The sequence below is a fragment of the Cherax quadricarinatus genome, chromosome 5, assembly GCF_038502225.1.
Source record: "Cherax quadricarinatus isolate ZL_2023a chromosome 5, ASM3850222v1, whole genome shotgun sequence".
In the NCBI taxonomy this organism is placed as follows: Eukaryota; Metazoa; Arthropoda; class Malacostraca; order Decapoda; family Parastacidae; genus Cherax; species Cherax quadricarinatus.
In genome coordinates this window covers 57,840,411-57,853,636 of record NC_091296.1, presented here as the reverse complement: position 1 = coordinate 57,853,636, position 13,226 = coordinate 57,840,411, and the positions used below count along the sequence as shown (strand labels likewise).

Below are 13,226 nucleotides of genomic sequence, written 5' to 3'. Positions count from 1 at the left end.
TAATGGGATGTAACAAGGTTTATCAGCTAACGCACTGTATACATAAAAACATTTCAATGCTAAATGTCCATATAGGAACTCGTGACACATGTACCAAACAAACATGTGCTCGAGATAAATGCTCTACCCCTCTGTCATATTCCAGGATAAAATCCAGTACAAAACTACTTTTAAACTATGATCAACTTATACACTTCATATATACAGTATGTAAAAATGTATGAATTTTAGCAAGTGTTGAGTCTCAGCTTCTGGCCTAGAGAGCGATTGTGTGTGTGTGTTGGTTTTTGGTAAATAATCAAAAGATCTTGGAAAGCTATAGAAAAGAAAGGCATATAATCAATACAGAAAACAAGCTAACCAAACAAAAAACAAGACTAGAAATAAATTCAGTATTGTAGTGGGAAAGAGTAAGCTGGAAATGTATTAATTAAATTAGTACAGAATAAACTAGATGTATACCTGGAGATGGTTTTGGGGGCCAACGCCCCCCATGACCCGTCCTGTGACAACATGCTTCTGTTGAAGTTTGTGTGTGTGTGTGTGTGTGTGTGTTATGGATATCCTTCAGCGATAACCTTGATTACTTAGGGGAATTGTCAGCGTTGTATTGGTGCAGTAGTATATAGGCAAACAATGATAAGTAAAAGCCTTCAAATTATAGGCACGTTTTGCTGAGTAGTTACAACACTAAAAAACAATTATTAGAGCAAGATAGATAAAACACTTCAAAAGTAAAAGACAGCAAATTAGTGGTTTGACATCAAATGGGTATAGTTCATAGCAATGTATTAGGTGGTATTTTAAATCTTAGATATTTTATACAGTACTGTGTTGATTTTGGATTGAGATTGGAGTGTTTAAGCCATAATTTGCATCTCACAAACAGCGACAGTGTTGAACGACTTGTGTATATTATGAAAAAAAAACAACTTTGGATTTAGGCTGTGTAGGAGCAACTATCCTAGTTGACTAACATTGTTGATAACTTGAAATTCATGGGTCGTGAGATAACTGGAGAATGCATCTTCGGATCAGTTTCAAACTTCTAACACTGGTGTTTTCCTCAAGGGAAGCTTCACATTGATTTTTGGTTGTGTAAGTTTCAATTTGCCTATTTTACTAAATTTTTTCCATGCCATAACTTGGTCTTTAAATACTGGTGTATCTTACTTGGGGATAGGTTTGGGTTGATTTTTGGTTCCATAGGTGCCAATTTGCCCATTTTATTAAAGAATTTAGAAAATTTTAAATAATTGGTTTTTCATACAAAGTGAGAATGCATCATCATTACCAGTAACTTTACAATATCACCAAGCAGCTTCAAACTGTATTTGGGATATTGACCTCTGTGCAATAAATAGAAAATACATCTTTTGGTTGGCTCTGAGTTTTCTAAGGTAGTGTTTTGTAGTGGAAGTTTTGAATTAGTATTGTGCTGTGTAGGTTCCAGTTTGCCATTTTCATTTAAGACTGTTGGATATTACCAGTGTATTCCATGCAGTAACCTGCGATTACCTTGTCTGGTTGACTTCAAGTCTTTAGTTGTGACATTTAACCACCTCAGAAACTATGCCACACTGTTTACTATCCCTTGTGTGTCTATTGAGTTAGAGAAGGCTAGGCTTATGGGATACATGGGTGCCCTTTTCATATTGTGCAGTGACTGAAACACAAACAGTTCAAGTAGTGGTAAATGAGTAGAAGACACTCGATAGTAATGTATGCTTCATCTCCTGGGAGTTATTGAAATACATATAGCAAATTAATTTAAAATGGGATACGATGATCATAGATCAACAGAAACTGCCGTACATACAGGTTATTAAAACTTTGAACTTTTCATAGTTCTTTAATATTGTTTAATGCTTTCTCCCAATGAGTGTGTTGTGGCATTGCATGGAATGAGGTTAATATTAACTTTTGCTACCAATCCAGCTTAGGCTTTTAGCCAGGAGATTACAAATGCCTGCCTTTTTATTTATATCACTTCATGTGTATGTCTTCATAACAGCATTAGTAACTGCAGCTTAAAAACAACTGATTCATAATTATTCGAATTTGTGGGCATATATATTTAAGTTTTTTTAGAATGTATTTCTCTTCCATTTTTGAATATAGTATTAAAATTTATACTTCTTTATTTTTCATTTTATTACATTATTATGATCTAATGAGAGATGATGACTGGCTGGCTAAAAGCCTGGGCCAGCTAAATTCAATACTCTTTGTCATGAATAAGAGCACTGGCACTGTTTATATTGTGTGTTCATAAATGTCATATACGGTAAATGTTTTTATCAGCATTTCATTACATATGCTTCAAAGTCAATTTTAGTGAATGGAATATCTTGCATTGCAAGTTAAGACCTTGTAAATATATTTCCACTTCAGCTTCATATATATATTTCATTCACATAAATTTACACTGCTCCTCTAAATCAGTTCATTCACCATTTGCTATTTCTTAAGAGTATACCCAAGGAATTCTGTTCCTGTAATCTAAGAATATGATTCTACTACTACTATATGGAGGTTCCCAACATACAAATGCACCAAATTATGCACATCCATTGTTACGAACAGGGCAATTGGGAACTATTAATTTTACAACTTCTGAGTTGCAGTACAAATACTTGGGAAACGATTATCTTTTGTATTTTTAATACAAACTCACAAATTGGAAGACAGAAACTCAACTCATTTGTAAGTTGGGAGATTTCTGACATTAATTTTCACTTAATAACATCATCTGTTGGTTCTCAGCATTCTAGAATATTAACTTTTCAGTGTAATTTTTTGTCAGCTTTTATATTAAATGCATTTTCACTCTTAGTCTCGTGCCAGCTTTTTGCTAGTCATTTTACAGTGTCACACTAGCATTCCATGATTGCTCTTTAGTATAGGCTTCATTTCTTTGAAAATCTCTGGTATATTTTATGCTAAATATTTTTTTTATTACAGTTGTACATTTTAGAAGAATCAGCATAGGACACTTCCTCATATAACTTAATTAATATCAGGTTGTCTTTCCTAGTTTTGTGGACACCCACCCATATATCTTACTAAATGACATTGTCTTAAATGTGGTTTAATCACAAAGTATGAAAGAATAATATTTTGGAGAAAGTTATAACTACTTAAGGGAGTGAAAGTATATATAAGATGTGTAAAAAAAAAAAAAGAAAAAGTAAATTTGAGTGATTAAGGTTAAGATGAATTAAGAGTAATGTGTTCATTAAGATAATTGGATATTGTTTACAGCAAGTGGGTGTAATTTAAGAAATTATGGTTCTAGAGATATCTGATCTCAAAGTGAATATGTTGAGTATTCTAATTAAGTTCCTTCATTCACGTGTTTACACTAAATACCACGCGAGTGTGTTTCATGGATCTTGAAATATTTTCTACTGTGTGTGGCAGCTGGAGTAAGATGAAGGGATTAATAAGGAGCAGCGATCATCATTGGCCTCAGCATTCATACAGTACACCTTCAATTTAATGGAGTAATTGGGGGGGTCACAGGGTGGCCAGTAATGGTGACTGGGATGAGGAGAGACTAGATTTTGCCCTGCTCATAATAGTGGATAATTTTGTAATCAACTGATTTTGTCCATTGCTTCAAAGTCAGGTTCAGTTGCATATTTCTAAAGTCCATTAAATTGAGGGTTTACTGTACTCACTGTTCTTTGTCATCACAATCACTTCCTCTTTTCCCCTCCCACTTGTGCTCTTACCTCTCATACTCCTTATTTTTTCCATGCATTTTCTTAAGCCTCTTGTGCTCCTTTTCCCCATCACACTCCTATCTCCCCCTTCCCTATTTATCTCTGTCTTTCCTCCTCTTCTCACTTTCTATGCTCTTTCTTCCCCTTCCCCTTTCCTGCTTCTCTCTCCTCTCTTTATCAGGGTTTGTGTACCTCTTATGTCTGGTATTTTATTTTGGATATCTGATTTTGATGATTGGAAGGGGTTTATATGGGTTGAGAAAATGGTCCCTTAAATGTATGATGAAATTTAGTATAAATTGATTCTAAAGTTATGGAAAATTGAACACATACTGAAGAGAGATTTTTTTATACAGTATTAAAAACACTGGTAAAGAGAAGGATAGCTTTTGTGTATATAGGTGATAGATGTACAACAAAAATTTTTTGGCGTGTTGGATATGAATTGCAAAATAATTTTAGTAAGAGACTTGTAGTTGCCAAGAAAATTCAGAGCTCTGGCATGCCATAGTAGATGCCAGAAAAGAAATGTAAATTATGAAGAGAAACCGAAAACACTAGAAAACTTTATTTGAATACAAGTGGAAAAAGAGGTAGTTTTTATTAGACAAAATTGGATTCATATTTGATAGTTACATACAGTTAGTGAGAACAAGAACTAGTCATTTTCCCTATTATATTCTATTGCACATGATGGTTTTTCTTATATCATGTGATGAAATCAATCAACCTAGGCTGGGAGACTTCATTAGGGCTATTTTTAAGCAGTCCACTAAGGGTTCAGCAGTTACTAGAGCTTCAAAAGTTTTGATGAAAAAATATCATGCATAAAAAAGCCATACCACGGGCGGGATTGAACCCGCGGTCAGAGAGTCTCAAAACTCCAGACCGTCGCGTTAGCCACTGGACCAGCTAGCCACAATCTAAAGTGGCTAACGCGACGGTCTGGAGTTTTGAGACTCTGACCGCGGGTTCAATCCCGCCTGTGGTATGGTTTGTTTGCAATCGTGTCATTACGATTTCATGAGTCATAGTGTGCCTTTCCGAATTGGCTAAAAAAAGGGTGAGGGTAATGGTAGAACCATTGCTGTGTACTTAAAAGAGAAGATAGTATGTCTTAAAACTACAGGAACCTTGGAAAATGTACATAATATGAATAATCATAGAAGTTGGAACACAAACAGCTCTGCTCCTGTGATCCTGTGACTCAAACTGAGTGGCAAAGTAGAACACTAGGAGGAGATACAGCAGAAGCCATTATAACATAACCAGATCATGTTGGTCAGCTGAAAGGTGGTGGTTCCAGTAGACTGAGTTCAATCCCCACATACTTCGCAAGGCTGTCACACACACTGTGAGCTTAGGTCTACTTTTGTAGCTCTGTACAAGGAAAAGAATAAGAATGTTCCTCCAGATTCATGAACTATTGCCCTAGATTTTCTGAAACTTTGCACCTCATGTTGTACCTCTTATTATTTTTGTCTTTTGCTATATATTAAATTACAGTTGTAGTGTACAGTTTATTTCTGTATTTCCAATATTTTTATTTTGATAATCTTTTTTGCTTTAAGCATGGAAGAAGAGCTGTCTAAAGGATGTTTATAGGCATTTTGAACGTTTATTTGGTGCATCAATAAGCTACTTAATTCAAAGAAAAGTTTATATTGCAACTTATTCTTCAGAACTTAAAATAAAAAAATTAATAAAGAGGCTGCCACAAAACAATGAGGTTTCCTCAAGCCTGTGCATGGGTTCTAAAACATAGGAAGAAAATGCTGTAAAATAATATTTTCATATAGAATTCTGTAGAATTTCACGAGGTGTTTTTTTTGTGTAGATCAAAAGGAGTGTTTTGATAAAGCATGCTAGCATATAAAAACAGTGATAAAACCAGATTAATTATAAATACAGTACTGCTGTAGTGCACAATCTAAGAATAATGTACATATATGCAGTATTTTTTCATTTATCTAATGTTCATTGATTCCAGAGATTGATTAGAATTTATCCAGTCTTGAAACATGTTTTATACTTTTATTAATTTCATAACTTGGTTTAGGATTATTTTTGCAGATTTCATGACAGCTAATAATGGTATTTTATCTTATACATGCTCTCAGAGGAGTCTCTTGTGTGTGAAGAAATACGTGGTAAGTGTTAATTCATCAGTGACTGACCTCGAATGTTCGTGGGTGTGTATGTATGCAGCCATTGATATTGGTTCCTCGTCCAAGATTTGCTTGAGGTCTTTGTTTCCCTTGTAAGAACTCTTTCGAAATGCAGGAAATAGCATGGTATAACTGCGTACATGGTAAGCTTTTCTTGTGGCCAAAATGGCACACAATAGCAGCATTGTGCATTCATCAATTTTGTGTTATTGGCAGGCTTTAAGTGTGCTTAGGAGAAGAGGTTGCTAAGAATGAACAATGGAAGATTTCCCCTCCCCCCCTCCCAGTAGTCACTAGAAAAAACTATTAGGTATTTAGTATTTAAAGCACTTTTACAAACTTGTGAGACTTCCCTTTTAGTTTTGGCAATTTTGTTGTCTTAACTGGATTTCTTTATCTTTCAGAGACTGGGGATGGATGGTTAGGTAGTGAACGTGATTACACGTATGATGAATTATTGGAACGTGCATTTAATCAACTCCGAGAAAAAAATCCAGAGATGGCTACAGGTGAAAAGAAAAAGTTTGTCATGAAACCACCACAGGTATATCATATTTAAATATTTCTTCATGTGTAGCTACAAAAGTAGAGATGGTTCTTGAGTGTCCTGTCATTAAGTGCTTAGTCTGTGATGTAATCTTTTCAGTTTTGTTTGTAATTTTTTTTTTTCAGTTGTGTTTACTGTAATTTGTAGGATAGCTTTATAGTATTTTTCTGTCAGGGATTTATTCTTAGTACAGTAGTACCTCGGTACTCGAATAATTCAGTATTCGAACGCTTTATTCGGTAAAAAAAAATTGCTCGGTAGTCAACTGTTTGCTCAGCACTCAACCAAACAAACATGATGTATTTCTTGGCATTTTTTGGTGTTTTTATATTTGTATAAATAAGTCACCATGGGGCCTAAGAAGATTAGTAATAACAGCCAACCAAAAAGAAAATTGGTTCATCATAATAGAGATAAAAAAGAACGCATAGCGAAATATGAAAACGGTGCCTGCGTGTTTGATCTTGCTACCGAGTTTTGTATGGCGAAATCTATGATCTTTACAATGCTCAAAAATAAAAGAGGTCATTTAAAAGGCTGATGTTGCAAAAGGAGGGAAAGTGGTTACAAAACAAAGACCAAAGAGAAGTGACATACTTTGTGTAGTAAGGCATGGGGAAGCTGCTAGTCCTGACAAAGATACGTACTGCTGAGAAATACGTCAGTGAGTTTAGTGACTGTAGAGGCTGAGGGTTTTATTCCCCAACAAGTGTTCAGTTGTAATGAGACAGGTTTATTTTGGAAAAAAATGCCAAACAGAACCTATATCACTAGAGGAGAAGACATGCTAGGCTTGTAAACTTCGTGTTAAAATACTTTTGTAAGTGTATCTTTGGGGGTCTGAAATGGATTACTCTTAATTTACATTATTCCCTTATGGGAAAAATTCGTTCAGTACTCAAACAGATTGGCACTTGAACAGATTGAGTACCGAGGTACTACTGTATATTGTGGCTTTTTGTTTTCCTGATTGATGGTGCTATTAAATGTTCATCTATTTTCTTTTATCCCTTTATGATGATTTTATGTGGTTATCACATTTTCTCTTTTTCTCTCTCTAACCAACAAGTGCATTTTTAACATTTTAAGGCTTTTAATGTATTTCTTACCTGAAAAAAAAAAGGAAACATTCACTGTCATTATTGGAATCGATAATACCATAAAAGTGCTGTTATCACAGTTTAGGTGGTCCACCAAACAGCAACTTCCTCATTCTTTCTTTAGAGCGCATGCATTATATTTCCCACCCCTGCTGACCAGTTTCTCTGACTCCCTTTATAAATATTACCTTGTTCACACTCCAGCTTTATGTAAAGTCACAAAGCCCACATTTCTCCACTCACTCCAGTCTAACACACACAAGTCTGCTGGATGCTCAAACCCTGAGTACTCAAAGTCCTCAGCCTTTCTTGGGATGAACCTTCACCTCTCCTTCCCTCTACCCTCTATTTACATACCCTCCTATTCATCCTATTACACTCCATCCTCTAATAAATAACCTAGCAATTTTGTTTCTTGTCTGAAGTTTTTCAATTTTATGTGCCCTCACTAAAGATGTCTTGATGCCAGTAAGGGGGCTCTTGATTCAAGGAACTGGACTTACCCTTCCCTTCCCAGGTTTGAACCTGAATGCCTACCATTTCCCAGGTGCTATATGACCCTATGGTTTAGTGCTTTCACATGATTAAAACAAATAATTTAGTCTTATCTACTCGTTTTTAAGGCATGCACAAATACACAATGGTATTTTTCTGTTCATATTTCTGAAGACTATTTTGATGTTGACCAGTTTACATTGTAATGAAATTTCCAAAGAATTCTATAATCGATAGCTTAGTTCTGTACCTTATTTCAAAACTCATTTCATTTAGTCCTATTATTTTTATTCTTATGCAATAGAGGATTGTTTTTATCACCATTGCCTAAAGCAGGGACGCACAACCTTTTCAGACACCAAATATTAATGACTGAAAAATAAGCTGTTGTGTACAATTTATAAACCGAGTCAAGTCAGTGGAAGGTATTCACTGTCACAGGTTAGTGGTAGTTTGAGTTTTATGTAAGACTTCGAGGGGCTGTAACTGTGTCACTCGAGAGCCATGTGTATCCTGCAGGTTCTTCATCCCTGGCTGTACGAGTTGTTTCGAGTATACAAATTTTTCTAGATCTATACATAATAGTAATTGAAGACTGATACTGGTTATTCATTTTGTTAAGATCATTTAATATTTGTAGGTTGTGAGGATTGGGTCAAAGAAAACAGCTTTTGCCAACTTTGCAGAAATATGTCGGCTCCTTCACAGAATGCCCAAACATGTATTGCAGTTTCTCCTTGCTGAATTGGGTACATCAGGAAGTATTGATGGTGAGTTCATTATTTAGACATTCTAAGATTACTTTTGATTTCCTTGTATTTAATTGTTATACTAAACATTTTATGCCATAAAAATAAAAGCTATGCTAAATGTGATTCTTCACTTTTAATTAATCTTAAGTGTTGTCTTCATGAATTGAGGATTTTTCCAACTCGCTCACATTGTCCTCATAGGCATCTTGAATGCTAGCTGGCAAAAATCTTTTTGAAGTGTTGTATTAAATTCATTGACACACGTTCTCCATGTTATTTCCATGCCTGTTCATGTTGACAACTGCAAGTTCATCATAGGATTTAATAATGTGTGAAATAGCATCCATGATGTTAAATTGTTTCCAAAAGTCCTTAATAGCTTGCTTTTTTCCCTCACATTTGTGTCTTTTGTGAGTATAAAAAGTTTTTCTTCCCTAACAAGACTTTAATTAAATTTTTTCACTTAGATCTGTAAACTGAATCAAGGATGTAGTGGGATTGAAAAACAACCCGAGTATGTTTGGAAAAGTCAGTGTAGTAAGGTGGTATGCAACGTAACTGCCACTTGACATAACTCTATCATACGACCTCCCCCACCCACCCCACCCTCTCATTGGTTTCCTGTGACATGACACATGGAACCCCATCAAGTTTCTTTTGAATGGAGTTTGAAAACCTCTGTACATATATAACCCACACATAGGAGAGAGAAGCTCTTACGATGTTTTGGTCTGACTTGGACCATTACAAATCAAACTATCACACGAGAGTGAGGGAGCCAGTATATATATATATACTACTATTATGACTACCACTCTTACCACCACCACTACTATTATTGCCTCCCTTCACAAAAATTACTCCCCCTACTCTCTGCTACCACTACTACTAATACCAGCATTCTTTCTTCCTTTGTCCCATCTCCATCCCCTTTGCCTATATGTACTGGCTCACTCTCATGTTAGTATGACTTGTAAATGGTCCAAGTCGGACCAAAATGTTGTAGCTTTTCTCTCCTAGGTACGGGTTATTTGTATATTGTTCCATAAATAAGTTGGAATAAATTTTGTATAAAAAAAGAAAAACAAAAGCTTTTTCTATTTTAAATTTAGTAACTTATACAGGAGAATGGATCACTAGCCCCTTGCTCTTGGCATGTAATAAAATAATTTTGTATTTTCTATTCCAGGTAGTAATCAGTTGATCATCAAAGGACGATTTCAGCAAAAACAGATAGAAAATGTACTTAGGAGGTAAGGAGCAACCTCAGATCATTGTCTTTGCAGAGGCGCTCAGTTACGACAGTTTAGCTGTCCCTCCAAACTGCCAGTATCCCAAACCTCTCCTTTAAAGTGCAGGCATTGTACTTCCCATTTCCAGGAGATTTTGTCTTCTGTCACCTTCATAAATGTGAACCAAGTCTCTGGTTATTTTACTAGTTACTGAAAGGGAGCTTGTGATGGATGAGTGGGGGTTCCACTTTTTTAAGTAAATAGTTTGGTTCTTAATTGGAGCTATAAGGCAAAATATTTATATAGATACGGTATAAAAGGTTGGAGGGAGGGGGTAAAGGAGGTTTTGTGTGTGAGGGGCTTGGACTTCCAGCAAGCATGCGTGAGTGTGTTAGACAGGAGCGAATGGAGACAAATAGTTTTTAGGACTTTACATGCTGTTGGAGTGTGAGCAGGGAACATTTATGAAGGGATTCAGGGAAACCAGGAGGCTGGACTTGAGTCCTGGAGATGGGAAGTACAGTGCCTGCACTCTGAAAGAAGGGTGTTAATGTTGCAGTTTTATAACTGTAGTGTAAGTGCACCTCTGTCAAGACAGTGAAGAAGTGAATGATGAAAGTTTTTCTATTTTGGGCCACCGTACCTTGGTGGGAAACATCTGATGTGTTAATAATAAAAAGCAATAGTATAAAAATGTTTACAATTTGTTTAAGTGAGCTGAAATGTAAGTAGTAAAATGTGACACTTACCACTGTTTGTTAGGAATTTTTTAACTGTGAGAATAAAGAGGTAATTCTGTATAGAATACTCTTTTATCATGGATTACTTTGTTCTAAAATTTCAGCAAAGCATAATGTCTTTTCCCAGATACATTAAAGAATACGTAACATGCCACACATGCCGATCACCAGACACGATCCTCCAGAAGGATGCACGCCTCTATTTTCTTCAGTGTGAACAGTGTAATTCCAGGTGTTCTGTTGCTCCCATTAAGTCTGGTTTCCAGGTAGGTTTCATTATTTTTTTCAAAGAAGTATTAATAAGTTAGAAATCATGTATTCATACACAAGTCATATTTGCAAACCTTGCATTCCTTTCCCTCCATACATCTTGCCATGATTCTTATTAACCCATTTTGCAATGAAAAGCACCGTAACAGAGCAAGGTTAACAATACAGTAATAGAAATACTGTCAATTGTGTAGATTTAATTTTTCTACTCTTAGAACTAAAGAACTGGTTAACTATGCATTAACCTTGGTACACTATAGCTTTTCATTTTCATCGTGGTTCTTGATCTATTAGGATTAGGAATGCCTTAAGTGTTTCATTATACAGTATTACCAGTGTTTGTCAGAACATTCTGGATTGCCTAGTCAGAGAGTTATAGAAGCCGAAATCTTGGAGCCATCATTTAGTATTCACTAGACAGAATACAGAATATTCTTATGCTAGAGAACCAAGACTGATATTCTAGAATTTCATCACATTTTAACATTTGAAATTTAATATATTATTAAACTATAATGTATTATTTAATATATTAAACTGTCATAAAATATTCAGTATTACACAGCCCTACAATATTTTCATGGGATTCTGCAATCATTAGTATACACTGTTGATATAAAATTATTCTAATTGTTTTATTTTTCATCTTTCAGGCTGTGGCCAATAAGCAACAGAGACAGGCCATCAGAGCAAGCAAAAATTAGGTGACAACATTTAGCATAAATTATTTTCATTATATATTTTACATTTAGACAGTTTTATATTTGTAAACAAAACTCAATCACTTCTATCTCAACAAACCTGGGTGTGGATATTTATCAGAATGTAAATTAATTTTCAAGTTTTGTATGGAATAAAGTATATTTAGGTATATTGATGTTGCTTTTGATTTCCAAATGGTTAACGGTTAACTTGCATGCGATTCAAGGGTGGGTTGAGATTTTCTTTGGGGGGGGGGCCAAGGGGGCTTTCCATTGTCAAAAGTCTTTGAACCATTATATTAAATGTAATAATGAGGAATTCATATATCTAATTTGTAATTGTTAGAGCAGTAAATGGTGTGTTTTAAGGGAAAACTTGTTTAATTTTTAAGGGGAAAAATTATTTGATTTTTGTCTTTCATGATAAGTTTGTTGGTTCTGCTGTATGACATGCAAGAGGAAATAACCCTGAAGGTTAGATATTTTAAACTTTTTTATTTTTTCTTCTTATTATTATTATTTTATTCAGAAGTGCAGCAATAGCATAAAAAAAGTTTTTTTAGTCAAACTATCCCCAATATGCTAGTATAATCCCAACTGAGTGTATATTGTTTTTGAGAAACCATAAAGTAGGCTGATCATACAGATGCCATGCTGCAGTAGGTTTAACTTGGTAACTTTATACCTTACTAATGTAATCCCTAAATAAATATCTAGCCATTTTTGAGATGTACATTTTGGTATTTTTTTTAAACAATTAAAACTTCAATATTTGGATTTTAGTCATATTTCCAAATTGTACATATTGTTTCCAGATAGTTTTCCAATTTCTCGTGTAACTATACTTGCTTTAAAAGATCTTTATTAGCCCCATATTATGTTTTATTTATATTTCATAAATGTATTTGACTGTTTTTGAAAACCCATTATATAGAATAAAATATATCTAGTTAAAACAAATTTTTTAAGCCTTATTGCTACACTACAAAAAGCGCTTTTATACTGAAAAATTTGCGGCAAGACACTTGAATCCCCTCCTCTCCATCAATGCAATCTTTCTCCCCAATCCTTTCCAGTTTTCACACAAGCTCCAATAGTACAGTACTGTTATACTGCTAAGACATCTTTTTTCTCAGTAGCACATAACCTGCCATTGTTTTCCCCAGGCAGATAAAGCTACAAGCTGATTGATGTTACTCCATGAAATGGTTGTCTTGCTGTATAAGAAAATGCTAATATTGCTTTTATCTATCATGGAATGAGGTAAGCACACTTTCTTCTGAATGTAGTACCAATTTCTTTTTTCTATTACATTAAGAACTAGTACATGAAATTACCCTTGAATTTAGTCATGTGATGTTTTTGGAAGTGGGGTCACAAATTCAAGGTGTTCATGGCTCTGTTAAGAGGCCCCTCATGGAGATTCCTTGATACCAGAGGCTGTTGATATAAGAAATTAAACCAGTCCTCCCCTTCCTTGAACTGATCCTGAT

General features: G+C 34.9%; 1 protein-coding gene across 3 annotated transcripts in view; it reads left to right on the top strand.

The window, feature by feature from the left end:
* Window positions 1-12,693, top strand: part of LOC128684724 (eukaryotic translation initiation factor 2 subunit 2) — a 35,675-nt gene extending 22,982 nt beyond the window's left edge. For 2 of the 3 annotated variants that reach the window (XM_070102699.1, XM_070102697.1), the window contains 6 exons: window positions 5,849-5,878; window positions 6,301-6,440; window positions 8,679-8,808; window positions 9,980-10,043; window positions 10,890-11,028; window positions 11,686-12,693. In XM_070102699.1, the coding sequence (XP_069958800.1) occupies window positions 5,849-5,878; window positions 6,301-6,440; window positions 8,679-8,808; window positions 9,980-10,043; window positions 10,890-11,028; window positions 11,686-11,736 (554 nt within the window). In that variant the 3' untranslated portion in view covers window positions 11,737-12,693. The remainder of the gene's footprint in view (window positions 1-5,848; window positions 5,879-6,300; window positions 6,441-8,678; window positions 8,809-9,979; window positions 10,044-10,889; window positions 11,029-11,685) is intronic. The other variant, XM_070102704.1, reaches the window with a different exon arrangement.
* The last annotated feature ends 533 nt before the right edge of the window (window positions 12,694-13,226 follow it).